The following is a 14,196-nucleotide window of genomic DNA, read 5'->3' as shown; positions in this document are numbered from 1 at the left end:
CTTAGTCTCAAGCACTTACACACGTCCGCAACAGGTTAGTAAAACACCCCCAACCCTCGATAATTACTGAAGCTGAGTGTGACTTTCGAGTGGCATCATGACAGGCTTCCGCTGGCCAAACTTCCGTCTGCCGGTGGGGACCCCAAGGTGCCTCCAGAGGGAGTGTTCCTGAAGAGCCCCTTCTGAGAAGTCCAGCTACCTCAAACCTGTTCCCTTTATTTATACATTAATAATACAATGACATATCCCTTAAAGAAAACTTGCTAAGCAAGCAGTTTTTAAAGGTCAAGCAAGAGGTTTCCTTCTGATCATCAATTTAATCAGGTATGTTGTTTTTTCCAGTGTCAATGCCTTGGGGCCCTGACAAACATTCCCAGGGGCACATATAAACAGACGCCCTGTTTTTCTAAAATAAATATATCCGCAATTTCAACATTCTTAGGAAGGACGCAGGGTGAAGCTGCCCTGTCTGTGGCACCCAAAACTCTCTTCCCTCCTGCCTTGGTTATGCTAAGGCTGCTGCATGACCAATTTACAGCCTGCTGACTGGCTACTTTCAGCAATAAGCTAAAAGCAATAGTGGTTTCGGGCACTTTACTGGTTTGCCAAAATCTCTCCAGACACAGTGTCTTAAAAACTACATTAAAATGTAAACCTATACAAAGCATGTTTATTGCAGTAAGGGAGGGGATTTTGCAAGAATCCTGCTGAGATTGGTTAACGTCGTAAGTTCAGTGCCTGAACTCTTATTGACAGCATAGGCAGAGTGTCCTAAATTGCCATTCTGATACCTGACATGGTCCTTCCAAAATGGGGATTCAAACTCATAAGTGTGAATGTCATCCGTTCTCTGTGCCCCGCTAATACTTGGTTTTTCCGCTGAGACTGCCATTGTAGGGGCCAATTGTAGAGATGGTTCTTTATGATGTGGTTTAAAACAGTGGATCCCAAACTTCATTGGTTCCCGTGCCACTTTCTTAGAAAATTGTTGTGAAGTGAATGGATGGAACATCAAGTTTGGGTACCACAGTCTGGTCTGGAAACTGGTTGGAGACCTGCCCAATTCATTTCTTAGAGCGGTCACCTAAAAAGCCAACAGATCTTAGTTTAAAAAAAAAAAATAGCGATCAGCATGGTCTAGATTCTAACCAGTAACCTGGAGGTGAAAGTTACCCTGTTCTGTCTTGAAGGCATTTCAGTATCCGGCGTAGTCACAAGAACACAGCCTGCGGAAATAGCCAGTCCTGTTGGTCTAGAACCAGATTGCTAAATCTAAGTGTTAGGCCTGAGACAGAAGCTGCTTTGCCCGAATAGTGACTGTTTTCATATTAGAAACTTGCGGCCTTGTTCCTAGGCCGTGTCCTTTCAAGCGAAGGGGAAGTCCAGTGACATGAGAGGGACGTGGTGGCAGGACAACCTGCAGCAAAACACCACTTACTGTTAACTTGAGGGGTTTAACATGAGGAGCCGCATTGATGAGAATGGGAGAAGGTGGGGGTGCTTCATATGCTGTTGCTGGGTGGCTGTGTAGACTCCGAGCTGAACATCAGTGCTTCACAACCAGGATGGCTGGAAGAATGTTTAGTCTGTAGAAAATGCAGCATCCGTGGAGATTCTAAATCCTCCGAATCTGCAGACACCTCCTGAGTTGCGGTTTGTCACTTGGGGGACACTTGCCATTTTCATTGGCATGTTTATTGTTCTAACCGTTCATGCTAAAGGCAACCAGAAATATGAATAAAATGTATTTAACTTTGCATCCAAGTGTAAATTCCAGTCTTTTCCAGTGCCTAGGCCATTGGATTCCTATTTGGAATCTCCTCCAAGCACAAAGGGGGCTGTGTAATCCTGCAGCCTTTGAACATGAGTGGATGGAAACATTACCTGTCCCAAGTCTGTTTGTTGCCTTCGCTGGGAGAGGTTAACGGGAACTACTAGCCTGTTAGAAGAGGCTACTGTGACTGTCCTTGCATATAGTGTTGCCCAGCAGCCAAGTCTTATACGGGAAGGTGGGTGATGATAGCTCACTCTGGCTTCTTAGTCTACAATGTCTGGCTAGCACGAGCACTTCTTCTGCTTCTCTTGTTTTTCCAGGTTCTGTACTTTGGGCTCCTCTGTGGGTGGCAGTCTACTTTTCACCCCATCCCAATCCTTGTTTGGGCTCAGCATCCCAGCCTTCACAGCTTCATAGATCTCCACGGTCAGCAGCTGGAAGGCATCATCCACGTTGCTGTTGCTTTTAGCGGATGTCTCTATGTACTTTGCCCCCAGTGAAGAAGCCAGCTTCTCGGCCTCCTTTCGCTCAACCTGGCGCTGCGGCACCAGGTCACTCTTGTGCCCAACCAGCACAAAGACCACGTGAAAAGGTTTCACTGTGTCTGTCACCTCCCGATGCCACTCCTTGATGCTCTCAAAGGATGCTTGGTTGGTCAGGTCAAACATCAGCACTGCCCCAGCGGAGTTGCGGTAGTAAGAGCGAGTCACTGACCTAGGACACGAGGAGGGAATGGCATGAGACTCTGCATTCTCTTATTGCTTTCCTAAGATCTTTATGGCACAGAGACAGCGCAGACTACCTTGTGGAACTGCTTGGAAAATGTTTTTCTGCAGAAAATTTCAGCTTTTTGGTGAAATATCGAAAACCAAAACTTAAATTCAGAATGGCACTGTACTGTCTCATGGGAATTGTAGTTCAGGTGCCTTATTCTGACTAGACTACATCTCCCATGATGCACCACTTTTCCCTATGGTAGTGAGAAGTGATGCGTACCATAAGAATCCCTGGTCATGGTGCATCATGGGAGAGGTAGTCTGTGTAGAGAGCCCACCCAGAGAGGAGAATGGCAGCATAAAGCCCCTGATCTACAAGTCCTGGGAGATGGCTGGGTGCCATTTTGAATGAAAATTCTTTGGGTTTGGGACAATCATTTTTTTAACTAAATGGTCTGAGGAAAGCTACTTCTCGTGTCAAAACAAAAAAACAGCAACCCCAAAACAAAACCCTGCATTCCATGGAAAACTTTTTTTTTTTTTTTGTCAAAATGGTTTTGATGAAATTTTTGTAACTAGCCCTAATGCCTAGATATAACATCTGTCTGTGGTACATGTTCAACCAGATTCGTGTCACAGGTGTGACTCTTAGCTGAGCCAGTGGCTTGACTTGAGTCCACAATGCATCTGTTCTTTCCCCCAGTTTAGCTTGGTTTATGTTCCTATCAGTTGATGCTCCCATATCAGTGCATGTTAGGAAAATCCAGGCAGCTATCTCGTTGGACTTTGGCAGCGAGCAGAATGCCCTGAGGACCCCCCCGCGCCCAGTAGCAGGTAGAGCAATGGATGTTGGGATGCCCTGTCAGCCTGAGAGCTGGCTACTCCAAGCCAGTCTCCTACAGTCACTGTGCTAGCTTACGCTGCTGGTGGCAGAGAATTAACCATGTGGGGTGTGAACAAAGCATGTTTACCACCAGTCTGGGTTCAGCCTAGAACAGGTCTTTGGGAAACTCTCCTGCTGTTGTCCAGCCACCTGTGCGGCCCCACCTGCCGTGGCAACGGCGCAAGCATTTTTACCCTTGTGTTGTGTCTGCCTGCTCCGAACACAGAGGTATTAACCAGCTGAGCCCCATCTGTGCTAATGGTCCCACTCTTGGGAAATTCCTGGAAACCTGCTGCCCGTGTCACTAACTGGTCAAACCTCCAGCATAAATGAGACTTCAGAAGCCCCTTTTCTCCCCCGTCTCGGGGCTGGCCCTGGTGCTTCAGGTGTGCCCAGCCAGTTCCTTTCAATGGGGCACGTGGCTGGTTAATAATTAGCCCCTTCGCTTAAGCAGAAAACTCTGTACCTAATAGCCTGGGGTGCTGGACTAAAGGGCCTTGGGTCTGGCCCGAATAGCTGGTCTCAGGCCTTGGTGCCTGTATCCCACCTGGCCCGGCAGTCTCAGCCCCAGAGGTGGTTGCTAACCCCTTGCTTTCCTTCCTCAGAACCTGGGGTGCATCCTGCTCCCCTTGAAGCCAATGGCAGGGGAGGGAAGGGCTCAAATAGTAACATTCAGACCCCGCCCCAGCACAGAACCCACAGGTCCTGCCCTTGGGCATGGGGGGCTGAGTAGGTGCCCCCAGTGTTGTTAGCTGGAAAGTTCTTCGCACCCAGTGTGTGACTCCCTGTAGGGGGGTGGTTACCCCACTCCTGCCCTGAAGGGCTTAAAACAGCCCTGGGGGAAGGTTGTGGCTGGGAGCTGCTAAACTGGGCGGATTGGGAAGCAGCTGCCTCTGGGCCACACCCCAATCAGGCCTCAGATGGCCCTATATAAAAAGGCTGTGAGCCAGATGCCAAACAGTCTCTCTCTGCCTTCAGAGAGGGAAGGGCCTGGCTGTAGGGTGCTAGACACAGGGTACCTGAGTGGAGCAGGGCTGGGGAGCTCCAGCCTGGAAAGCCCCAGGCTGCGGCCTAGTGGAAGGCCATGGGGTACTGGGGGTTGCAGAGGGCAGCCCAGGGGTAGGCCAAGGCAGCAGGTCCAAACCCAACCTTACCTGTGATGAGTGGCCTATACTGCAGTCTGCCCCAGAGAGCAGGGGCTAGTTGGTGACTGGCAGTGGCCTTATTCTGAGGTGAGGTAGGGATAGTGGGTGTGGGTTCCCCAGGGAGGGGAGACCCTAGTACTGAGGGGTGTACTGCCAGGGGCAGCACCCCAGATATGGGGGTAGCACCCCAGATACAAGGGCACTGGGGTCCCGGAGGGACACGGGGGACCAGAGGACAGGTGGATCACCCCCTGCAGGGGGTGCTCCAGGATGCTGGAAGAGCTAATTCCCAGAAGAGACCAGCAGGAGGTGCCGCAGGGGTGAGTCTGCTCCTCTACGCTCCCCCTGACAGTGCCCCAGCCCAGGCGCGAAGCCCCATTGTATAGCAGTGCTTCTCAGTACTATTCCTCTGATAATAAGTAAGGGCTGGATCCCCGCTTCCCTCCCACTCTGCACCTCTATTCTGGGTAATGGAGCCAGTATTTGCTGGGAAAACCCACAGTCTCCCCTGCCATACCCTAGCAGGGCAATGATACATGCACCAAGAATTGGGGAGGAAGGGAGTCCCTAAAGTGAGGCCTTTAAACTCCCCCAATATGCTCTAGAGAGCCACACGCAGCAGTACCTGAGCATGGCTGCAGGCACTTCACACACGGAGCTGGATCCAGCCCAGGGGAAATGAGTGTGGGGGTGGAGCTTTCTGTCCCCTTCCCAGGGGTTAGGATGCCCCATGGACTAAACCGCTCTCCTGCATGGCACCAGCTGTCTCCTTTGCTGCCTGTCTCAGCAGAGAGGCCATGGAGAGTCGAGGGATTATCTAGGATCCCTCTAAGTTGTACTAGAGCAGTGGTCCCCAAACTCTTCAGGGTTGTGCCCCCTCTTACCCCTGTTGGTGCGTGCCCCCCCCCTCCAAGAGCCTGGGCTGCAGCTCCCTGGGTGGGGTCAGGGGGAGACACGGACAGGGATAAGGAGGCTGAGTCTGGGGCCACAGCTGGGAGCATGTCTGGGGCTGGGGCCAGGAATGGAGTTGCGGTCAGGGGCCGAGGCTGGGGGCAGGGCCGGGGCAGAGCGGGGGCTGGGTGGTGCTCCCTCCCCACCCCCATGAGGGGCTGGCCTGGGCCCTGCTGCACCCCCCTGAATGTTCCGCTGCACCCCCTCAATTTGGGGACCACTGGGCTAGAGACACAACAGCAAGGGGCAGCATGGGAGAAGTTAACCGAGCCATGGCCCATGCTTTTCCTCTTCCAAGGCCTTTGGTCTCCGGGCCTATTAACCAAGCCCCTGTCCTCAGCATTGTTGAAGCAAGAAAACAACAGCCTGCACTCCAGCCTGGAATTTCCTGCACCTGTATTAATCCCCATTGCAACTTTCCGGCTCCCTTCCTTGGCTCCGGCTCTGTCCTGTCCTCACGCTTGCACGTACGTCTAAACCTCCCCTGTCAAACCCACCTGAATCGCTCCTGTCCAGCCGTGTCCCAGAACTGCAGCTTGATCCGGAGCCCGGGCTCCAGCTCCACAAACTGGACGTAGAAATCCACCCCCACCGTCTGGTTGATGGAGTCGAGGAAGGCGCCCTCGGTGTATCGCTTCAGCAGAGACGACTTCCCCACGGTCGAGTCCCCCAGCATGATAATGCGGAACTGGTAGTGCCAGAGCGAATCCATCTGGAGGATCCCAGCGGGACAAGGCAGCCCGTGAGCCGCCTGGAGCCGAGCGTCTGCGGGCTGGAGAGTGAACTCACACGGCACTGCCGGTTGGGACTTGCTGGAAGTGGAGCGAGATGGTTCCAGCTGAGAGCCACTCTAGCTCATGTCCAGGCAGGCAGCTGCCACCCCACCCGCTGAGTGCGTGGTGTTTATAGCAGGGGAAGGCAGAGAGAATGTATTGCTCCTACATTTGGCCGTCAGGACTGTCTCTCTGCTCAGTAACACTGGGTCCTGTGTGTCAGAGGGAAGGAACGAGCAAAACAGATGCAAAACGCTGTGATGAGGAAGCATCTCCTTGGCATTAGGTTAGATTAGAAGATTAGATTATGTGTAGGGGCCTTGTAACTAGTGAGGTCTGGGCGTCTGGTGACTTTGGGTTCTACTCCAGGCCCTGCCACTATCTGTCTCGGGGCATGTCACTGCACCTCGGTTTTCCCTCCTGTGAAATACAGATGATAGTACTGACCTGTGGGAGGCTCAGAGCTTGTCTACTGTCCCGGGGAGCTATTCCAGCATATCCGTTCCTGATTAATGCTATGTGTGGACACGGCTGTCCAGAGAGGGGTGCAAAAGGGGCAGTTTGTCCCAGATCTCCCATCTGAGAGGGCCTCCCAACCCATGGAGTATGAGTGGGCAGCATTGTGACCTGGTGCAATGGGATGTCAGTGCCACTTCGACTTGGCCCAGCCACTGGGGTGCTGAGTAACGCTGTGCCTCTGTGCCCCTGGTCCTACACCACTCTCTCAAATTTGGCCCAGCCATGCCCCCACCTCCTTCATGACGGAGTGGTGGCTGGGCCAAACCTGGGCAGTGCTGTGGTCCTGTGTGTCAGGTCACAACACCCACAATGGGGGGCTGGGCCTGGCCCCATGGGACAGGCGCTGTCTCTGTGGGGTGAGTGCAGGGCGGATTCGCTGGCTAATCACCACCACCCTGGCCCCCTGGGGAAGGGTGGGAGACCTCCATGTCAGATATTGCCCTGGGCCCCCCAAAACCTACACATGTCCCTGTGTGTAGACACACTTATTCCAGAATAACTATTCCTGATTAATACTGTGTGTGGACACTCTTAATCTGTTTTAAATCCACACCTTACTTTATTCCAGATTACATTTGGACTAAGGGTTTGTCTATAAAGGGTTTGAGCTCTTTGACTGGAAGGCCCTAGAGATGGACTACAATTTAGTATGCTATTATAGAGAATATTTAAAAGACTTTCCCATTCACTTAATAGGATTCACTTTTAAAGGCATTTCCTTCCCTGCCCAGCTGCAGCCAAGCTGGGCATGAGCTGAGCCCCTGGGATAAGCAGAGGTCTGTTGTCAGAGCCACTGGTTTCCCTTGGGAGAATGTTTAAGCAATAAGACATGACAGGGCACGTATTGAGTCGCGTTCATTCATGCCTTGTGCGCTCTGACTCCAAAGACCAAGCGTTGATATTGCAGCTGGGTGTGAATTGATGCCAGACATGCCTGGTGGCTGATTGGACCTGCATAATACTTGTATTTGAATTAATAAAATCAGCTCCAGCTTCACTCGGATCTGAGCCTGGGTTCACCCCAAAGATTTGAAAACATCAGTCCAGGCTGCAGTGACTGACTCTTCCTCACTGGTGTCAAGCAGATGTAACCCACACCTACGCCATGTGGTGGCGCTATTCCCTCTCCTGCCAGTGGTGTCTGGCCCACACATGTACAGGTTGATGCCCCTCCTATAAGTTTAACACAGCAGAGCCTTTTAGCTCCGGCAGTAGCAGCTCATGGGTTAAGATGCGGTGTTCGTAGGTTCAATTCCTGTGGCTGCCAACCCACCAAACAGCAGGATGTTCTACAAACCGAATCAAAGATGATCTGTTGGTTAAACTCCCCTATTACACTAGTCTGATCATCTGTATAACCCAGACCCTAGGACTCCCCTGAATGAACAGTGTCTAACAGTCCCCCCCACAATTACCTCCCTATCTCCAGTGACACATTAACCAGGCAAAATCATGTGATTACTGCAGAACTGAAACACCAATGGGCCCAGAAACTGCAGTGGTGGCTTCAGGGCCGGCACCAGCTTACCAAGCAGGTACTTGGGGCGGCCACTTCGGAGAGGGGCGGCACGTCCAGCTGTTCGGCGGCAATTCGGCGGACGGTCCCTCCCTCCTGCTCGCAGCGAAGGACTTGCCGCCCAGATCGCAATCGCGGCTTTTTTTGTTTTGTTTGGCTGTTTGGGGCGGCCAAAACCCTGGAGCCGGCCCTGGGTGGCTTTATAAGAAATGTGATAGCTAGACTGGGTACAATAGGAAAAAAGAGCTGACAGAGTAGCTCAGTGGTTCTCAACCAGGGACGCCTGGGCATACACGGCGCTCTTCCAGGGGGTCCATCAACTCATCGAAATAGTTGCCTAGTTTTACAACAGGCTACATTAAAAAGCCCCAGCGAAGTCAGTACAAACTAAAATTTCATAGAATGACTTGTTTATACTGCTCTATATACTATACACTGCAATGTAAGTACAATGTTTATATTATAATTATAATGGTAACATGAGGAAGTCAGCAATTGTTCAGTAATAGTGAGGCTGTGACACTTTTTTGTATTTTTGCGTTTGATTTTGTAAGCAAGTGGTTTTCAAGTGAGGTGAAACTTGGGGGTACGCCAGACCAATCAGACTCCTGAAAGGGGTACAGTCGTCTAGAAAAGCTGAAAGCCACTGGATTATTTTATCCCAGGAAAGAACTGTTAATTTAAACTGAAAGTTTAAAACTATTTTAAGGGGGATAAAGTGCAGCCTAGTGAGTAGGGAAGGTGGCCTAGACATCAGGACTCCTGGCTTTGCCACTCTTCTGAGCAAGTCACTGGACTTTATTGTGCCTCAGTTTGCCCATCTATAAAATGAACGTAATATTTCCACCCTTCACAGGAGAGGGGTGAGGCCTCATTAGTTAAAAACTGTTGACGGTTTTAAGATCCTCGGGTAAAATGGAGCCACAGAAGTGCAGAGCATCAGCAGAAGACCTTTTGCTGTATAATCTGGCACAGTTTTCTCCCTTCCTAACCCCCCATCTTGAAGGAAGCACCAAATCATACAAAGGAAACGATTTATTTATAATGAAGAATCCATACACTCTGGAGACATGTGAGGAGCAGGGTTGCACTAGTCCGTATGTAGCACAGCTTCACACCCACAAACAGTAATAACATACACCTGTAAATACACTGGGGTTTAATCCTGGTGCTACATAGTCAGCGGGAGTTTTCCCATGGGCCAGGATTTCACTTAGGAAGTTTAATACCTGCTTGATTTGCGACAGATGCAGTATGCCTGGCTAGGGAGGAACAGAACTGGGATTTTTCTAGCTAGATGCAAGATGGTACCGTAATGTCACTCTTGTTTAGATCCAGGCTATGCCATTGAAATCCATGGCAGCGTAATACTTGTATTTGAATTAATAAAATCAGCTCCAGCGTCACTCGAATCTATGTCCCTGCTCTGTGCTTCAGTTTCCCTTCTTGCCCCTTTAACTATTTAAATTGCAAGTCCCTTTGGGCAGGGACTGTCTTTTACTATATGTTGGTATAGCACATGGTACAATGGGGCCCTGATCTTGGGGGAATACTAATAATGTCCTTTTAAGGCCTCCTCCGTCTAGACCGAATAGCATAGCATTACACTAGAAACTGAGCAATTTATTCTACAATTAACGAATTCATTAAATGGGTGCCTAAGCATGAGACTGGCCCTTTGCAAAGGGGTGAATCTCACCCCTCTGCACTGAGCACTGCAACTGAATTCCACCCTCTGGAAACATCTCATCGGCTTCCTCGTGTCCTGAGAATTCCTCTACCCACTGTGGTCCTTAGGCACCCAAAATCAGGCCATGGCGGTTTCTTTGTAACGCTGAAGTCTCTGGGATGCTTCAATAAAGCAGGGATTTGGGGATTTGATCCCTTGTAATGCAGTACTACTCCGGGGACCCTACTAAGACTCAAGGCCCCATTGACTGGCTCAATTGTTCGGGGTATTTGATACATGCACATGTATGTTTTAAGAGATGCACTCTTAGATTCCTAAAGATTTTCTTAGTCCTAAGATTCAGTTTAAAAAAAACATTACAAAGTTTGAGAGCCAGTGCTGCAGTGTATTAAAAGGGATTTCCCCTGCTCAGAACCAAGGGAAAGCCGCTAGTAGCTAGTCAGTGTTGCATCACTGGTCCTGGATTCCCTGTTCTCCACCTAAAGGGGGCAGTAGTGCACTTCTTACTATTCCGATGGAATTCATCTACAATGGGTGAAAGCAAGTCCTGGAGGTTTTTATTTTCCCTAGAGACAAACTGAACTCCCCTTCCCCTGAACCTCCAACTTTGCATCTGAGGCTCATCCCTAATTTATTTCTGAATCAGCTCATCCAGTCCCTCTTCCACCAATTCCATCCCCTATGCAAGGTCCTAGTCCCTAACTTCTGGGTTAGCATTGGCATTTTTCTTGCGGTTTTCGCCTCTTCTTCTGGGGGTTGCAGGTTCTCTTGTGAATCACCTTCACCCCATCCCAGCCTTCCTGCAGATCGATCTCCTTGTTCTTCAGAGCCTCATAGATGGTGTTGGTCAAGATCTCAAAGGCCAAGTCCACATTGGTGTTGCTTTTGGCAGATGTTTCAATGAAGCCGATGCCCAGGGAGGCTGCCAGCCCCTCTGCCTCTTCGGTGGAGACTTTGCAGTCTGACTTCAAGTCACTTTTGTGGCCAATGAGGAGGAAGATGACCTTCTCCATAATCTGGATGCTGGCCACTTCATGGTACCACTCAATGATGTGCTCGAAGGACTTACGGTTGGTCATGTCGAACACCAGCAGCACTCCCACGGCGTTCCGATAGAAAGACCTGGTGATGCATCTGGGAACACAAACGTAACAATTCAGTGAGCTCTTAACTTTGCTTCTCACCTGCAAATGCCATCCAGGAACTAGGGCTTGTCTTCTAAGGCCCCACTGGCTTTTACTCACTTTGGGCCATGTCACCTTGAATCCCCCACACAGCTGGGGCCCTGCCCTTCTTTGCTGATTGATTGATATAAATATTAGGTTTGGGAGAGGTTCCCCATCCCCACCCCGTTTATCTTTTACATTAGAATTCAGGTCTTGCCTCATTTTATTTTTCTGGAAGACTCTATGGACAACTAGAGACCAAACTGTGGCCCCAGGTCCGCATCTCAGAGGTATTTGGCTACCTAATTCCAATTTATTTCAATAGGAGTTAGACACCTAAATACCTTTTAAGGATCTGGGCCCCAGTGATGGCAAAGAAATAAAACCAGATGAATTAATCAGGGAAGTGATTTTTAGTCAAACTTCGTGAAACTCTTTTTATTGTTAACATCTATTTGACTCAAATGCATTGCACACACTGAAGAGAAAAACACTTTTTGTTAAAGATTAAATGCCCTCACCCCTTGAGTTAAGGGCTGAGAAACCTCCCAGTCCACCTTTCTGGTGCTCCATGGAGCCCTGCGGCAGAACCAGGGAAGACCAGACAGGAGGGTCCTGACACTTCTAATGTAAAACTCAAGCAGGAAAGAAATGTTTCATGCTTTCTTCAGACATCATACAAAGACAAATAAGGGCAGATCCCCACTATTTCATCCATCTTTAAGGACCTATGTTAAGATTTTTTTTTTCTGGGAGCAGAGCTATCAAAGACTGGCCTTATGGCTTGGCTTCTCTCCTATGATACAGCAAAGCGGCCAAGAAGCCAACATCACTGGCTATGTGGGTGAGGAGTCTCCTTGCACAAGAGGAATCCCTGGGTTATGCAAGACTGATGTAGTAGCTCTGTATCGCTGCCCTGCCCACTCCTCAGCATGGCCAGGAAAAGGAGGCCCTGGTTGCAGTGCCTGGGGTCCCTGGCTGGTGTAATTTAGAGCAGCTCTGAAACATCTCTAAATTGTGCCAAGAGCCGAATCACCCCCTGACTGGCTCCTCGATCAGGGAGATGCAGAGCTGGCATAAAACCACCTTTGCGCCCCACATTTGGACCCAAGTCAAGCGCAGCTCATGTAGACCTTAGAGGCGGGGCTAGGGAGGCATACTCTAGATTTTAAAACCACACCCCTCACTGTGTTATGGGAGTGCTTGAATAGTGAGGGTTTTCAAGGCCTCTGGCCCAGGGGAGTTAGGCACCTAAATAGGCCCCTATCCTAGGGCCTCCGCCAGTTGTTTTGTGCTGCATTGGTGTGCACCATGGATCGTGTGTGCCAAAGGGTGTGGAGAACATGCCTGGAGTTCAGAGCTAGTTGCTCATTCACGCCTTAGAGCCAACGTCCCCCCATGACCAGAAACCGCAGCGCATAGCACCGTTATAACTGATATAAACTCCAGCTGTGGCTCCCCAAAGGAGAGCTGATTTCAGTAGGGCTGTTTTCAGCGGGAAGAGCCGTTCACCTGCGTAGATCGGCCAGGCCAGGCCTAGAACTAGTTATGCCGTCTTCAGCCGCTCTGATCTCAAACCCCACAACAAACAAGCCACTCAGCTGATTGGATCCTCTTTCACACACAGAGGAATTGTTTCTCCAGCCTGCAGGAATCACTGAACAAAACCATCCACTCCCCCATACACAGCTCGCAACAAGAGCAAACCCTGCCTTCTAGACTCCAAGATTCCCCTGTGCTGTAAACTTCATCCACTCTCCTTCCCACTGCTCTTTCTCCATTAGAAAGCCAGGTTCCCAGTAAAAAAAATGAGTGGGGGGGTTACTGGCAGCCAAATAAATAGTTGAAATTGACCCTAGGTATAAAAAAACCCACCCAAGTTCTCCTATTGCAATGCAACCCCTCCCCCCCCCCCCCCCCGGGCCTCTCAGTGCAAACACACAAGCGTGACTGGGTGACTTCATCATGTGCATGATCATGCTACAGCATGACATTGACAAAGCTATAAAGAAAAGAAAACTGGAAACAAAAACCAAACAAAATCTTTGCTCGGGCTATGGGGTGCAGGAAAGAGAAAGCACCAGATCAGGGATGATCTATGTGTTGGGGTGAAGGAAACCGGTCTGGGGCTGGTGAGCTGGGTCCCCAGTTATGGGTACCTGTGTCCAGTCTGCGGGGTGGGCAGGCAGGGGAGATGGAGGGTTCTCTGTGTGACTCTCACTCTCTGAAGGGATCTGGTCTCTGCGGACTGGATCTCTGTGGTATATGGGTAGGGGCCGTCTCAGGGATTTCTAAGGTTCTTATCTCAGGGCTGTGCCAATGCCAGGGGGTGTGTGTGTGTGTGTGTGTGTGTGTGTGTGTGTGACTGACTGACTGACTGACTGGAGGGGGGGAATGTGACTCTGGGTGGGAGTGTCTGAGCCCGCAGGGTAATGTAGCTGCAGTGCGCTGGGTGCATGGTGTGAAATGGGGTGAGCTGGGTCTCTGGTCCCTCCTCACCTGAATCTCTCCTGGCCGGCCGTGTCCCAAAGCTGCAGCTTCACCTTGATGCCGGGAGGCAGCTCCATCATCTTGCTGTAGAATTCCACGCCCACAGTGGGGCAGGGAGCCGGGATGAAGGACCCCTCCGCGTAGCGCCTCAGCAGGGAGGACTTGCCCACGGTGGAGTCCCCCAGTAGGATGATCCGGAACTGGTAGTGCCAGTTGCCATTCAAGTGAGAGACTGGAGGGGGTGGCACCAGCTCCATTCCCAGGAGGGGCAGAAGGACTGGGGCTTGGGGGGACTGGAGCAGCCTTTGAATTAAGATGCAGATTCCCCAGAGGAAGCCTTGGGTGAATTGGCCTGGAGGAGGTTACAAACCAAGATTATGGCCTTGAATGACAGGGGAGAGAGACAAAGGAGAGAGAATTTAACCAGAGGTATCCACCCTCATCCCATTTACCTCCTCCCACCCCACCCTCGTGGAGTCCCCTCTGGGAGCAAAGTTCTGCTATGGGGAGAGAGACACTCCCTCATTCCCTTTCCCAGCCTCAGTCCCTATCATCTACCCCCACCCCCAGCCA

At 50.6% G+C, this 14,196-nt stretch overlaps 2 protein-coding genes across 2 annotated transcripts; both read right to left on the bottom strand.

Annotated features, from left to right (window-relative positions):
* Positions 1-650: 650 nt before the first annotated feature.
* On the bottom strand, positions 651-6,502 carry LOC128827782 (ras-related protein Rab-39B-like). Its single transcript, XM_054011894.1, has 2 exons — positions 5,967-6,502; positions 651-2,488 (listed from the first exon to the last, which is right to left on the bottom strand). The coding sequence occupies exons 1-2, from the start codon at positions 6,179-6,181 to the stop codon at positions 2,056-2,058; spliced, it is 648 nt and encodes a 215-aa protein (XP_053867869.1). The 5' UTR covers positions 6,182-6,502; the 3' UTR covers positions 651-2,055.
* Positions 6,503-10,677: 4,175 nt separating this feature from the next.
* RAB42 (RAB42, member RAS oncogene family) lies at positions 10,678-13,965 on the bottom strand. Its single transcript, XM_054012063.1, has 2 exons — positions 13,633-13,965; positions 10,678-11,101 (listed from the first exon to the last, which is right to left on the bottom strand). Exons 1-2 carry the CDS (start codon positions 13,878-13,880, stop codon positions 10,678-10,680), a joined length of 672 nt encoding a protein of 223 aa, XP_053868038.1. The 5' UTR covers positions 13,881-13,965.
* Between the last annotated feature and the right edge of the window lie 231 nt (positions 13,966-14,196).

The sequence above is a fragment of the Malaclemys terrapin genome, chromosome 22 (genome assembly GCF_027887155.1).
Source record: "Malaclemys terrapin pileata isolate rMalTer1 chromosome 22, rMalTer1.hap1, whole genome shotgun sequence".
In the NCBI taxonomy this organism is placed as follows: Eukaryota; Metazoa; Chordata; order Testudines; family Emydidae; genus Malaclemys; species Malaclemys terrapin.
The sequence above is the reverse complement of the archived record's forward strand: the minus strand, read 5'-3'. Positions and strand labels throughout refer to the sequence as shown.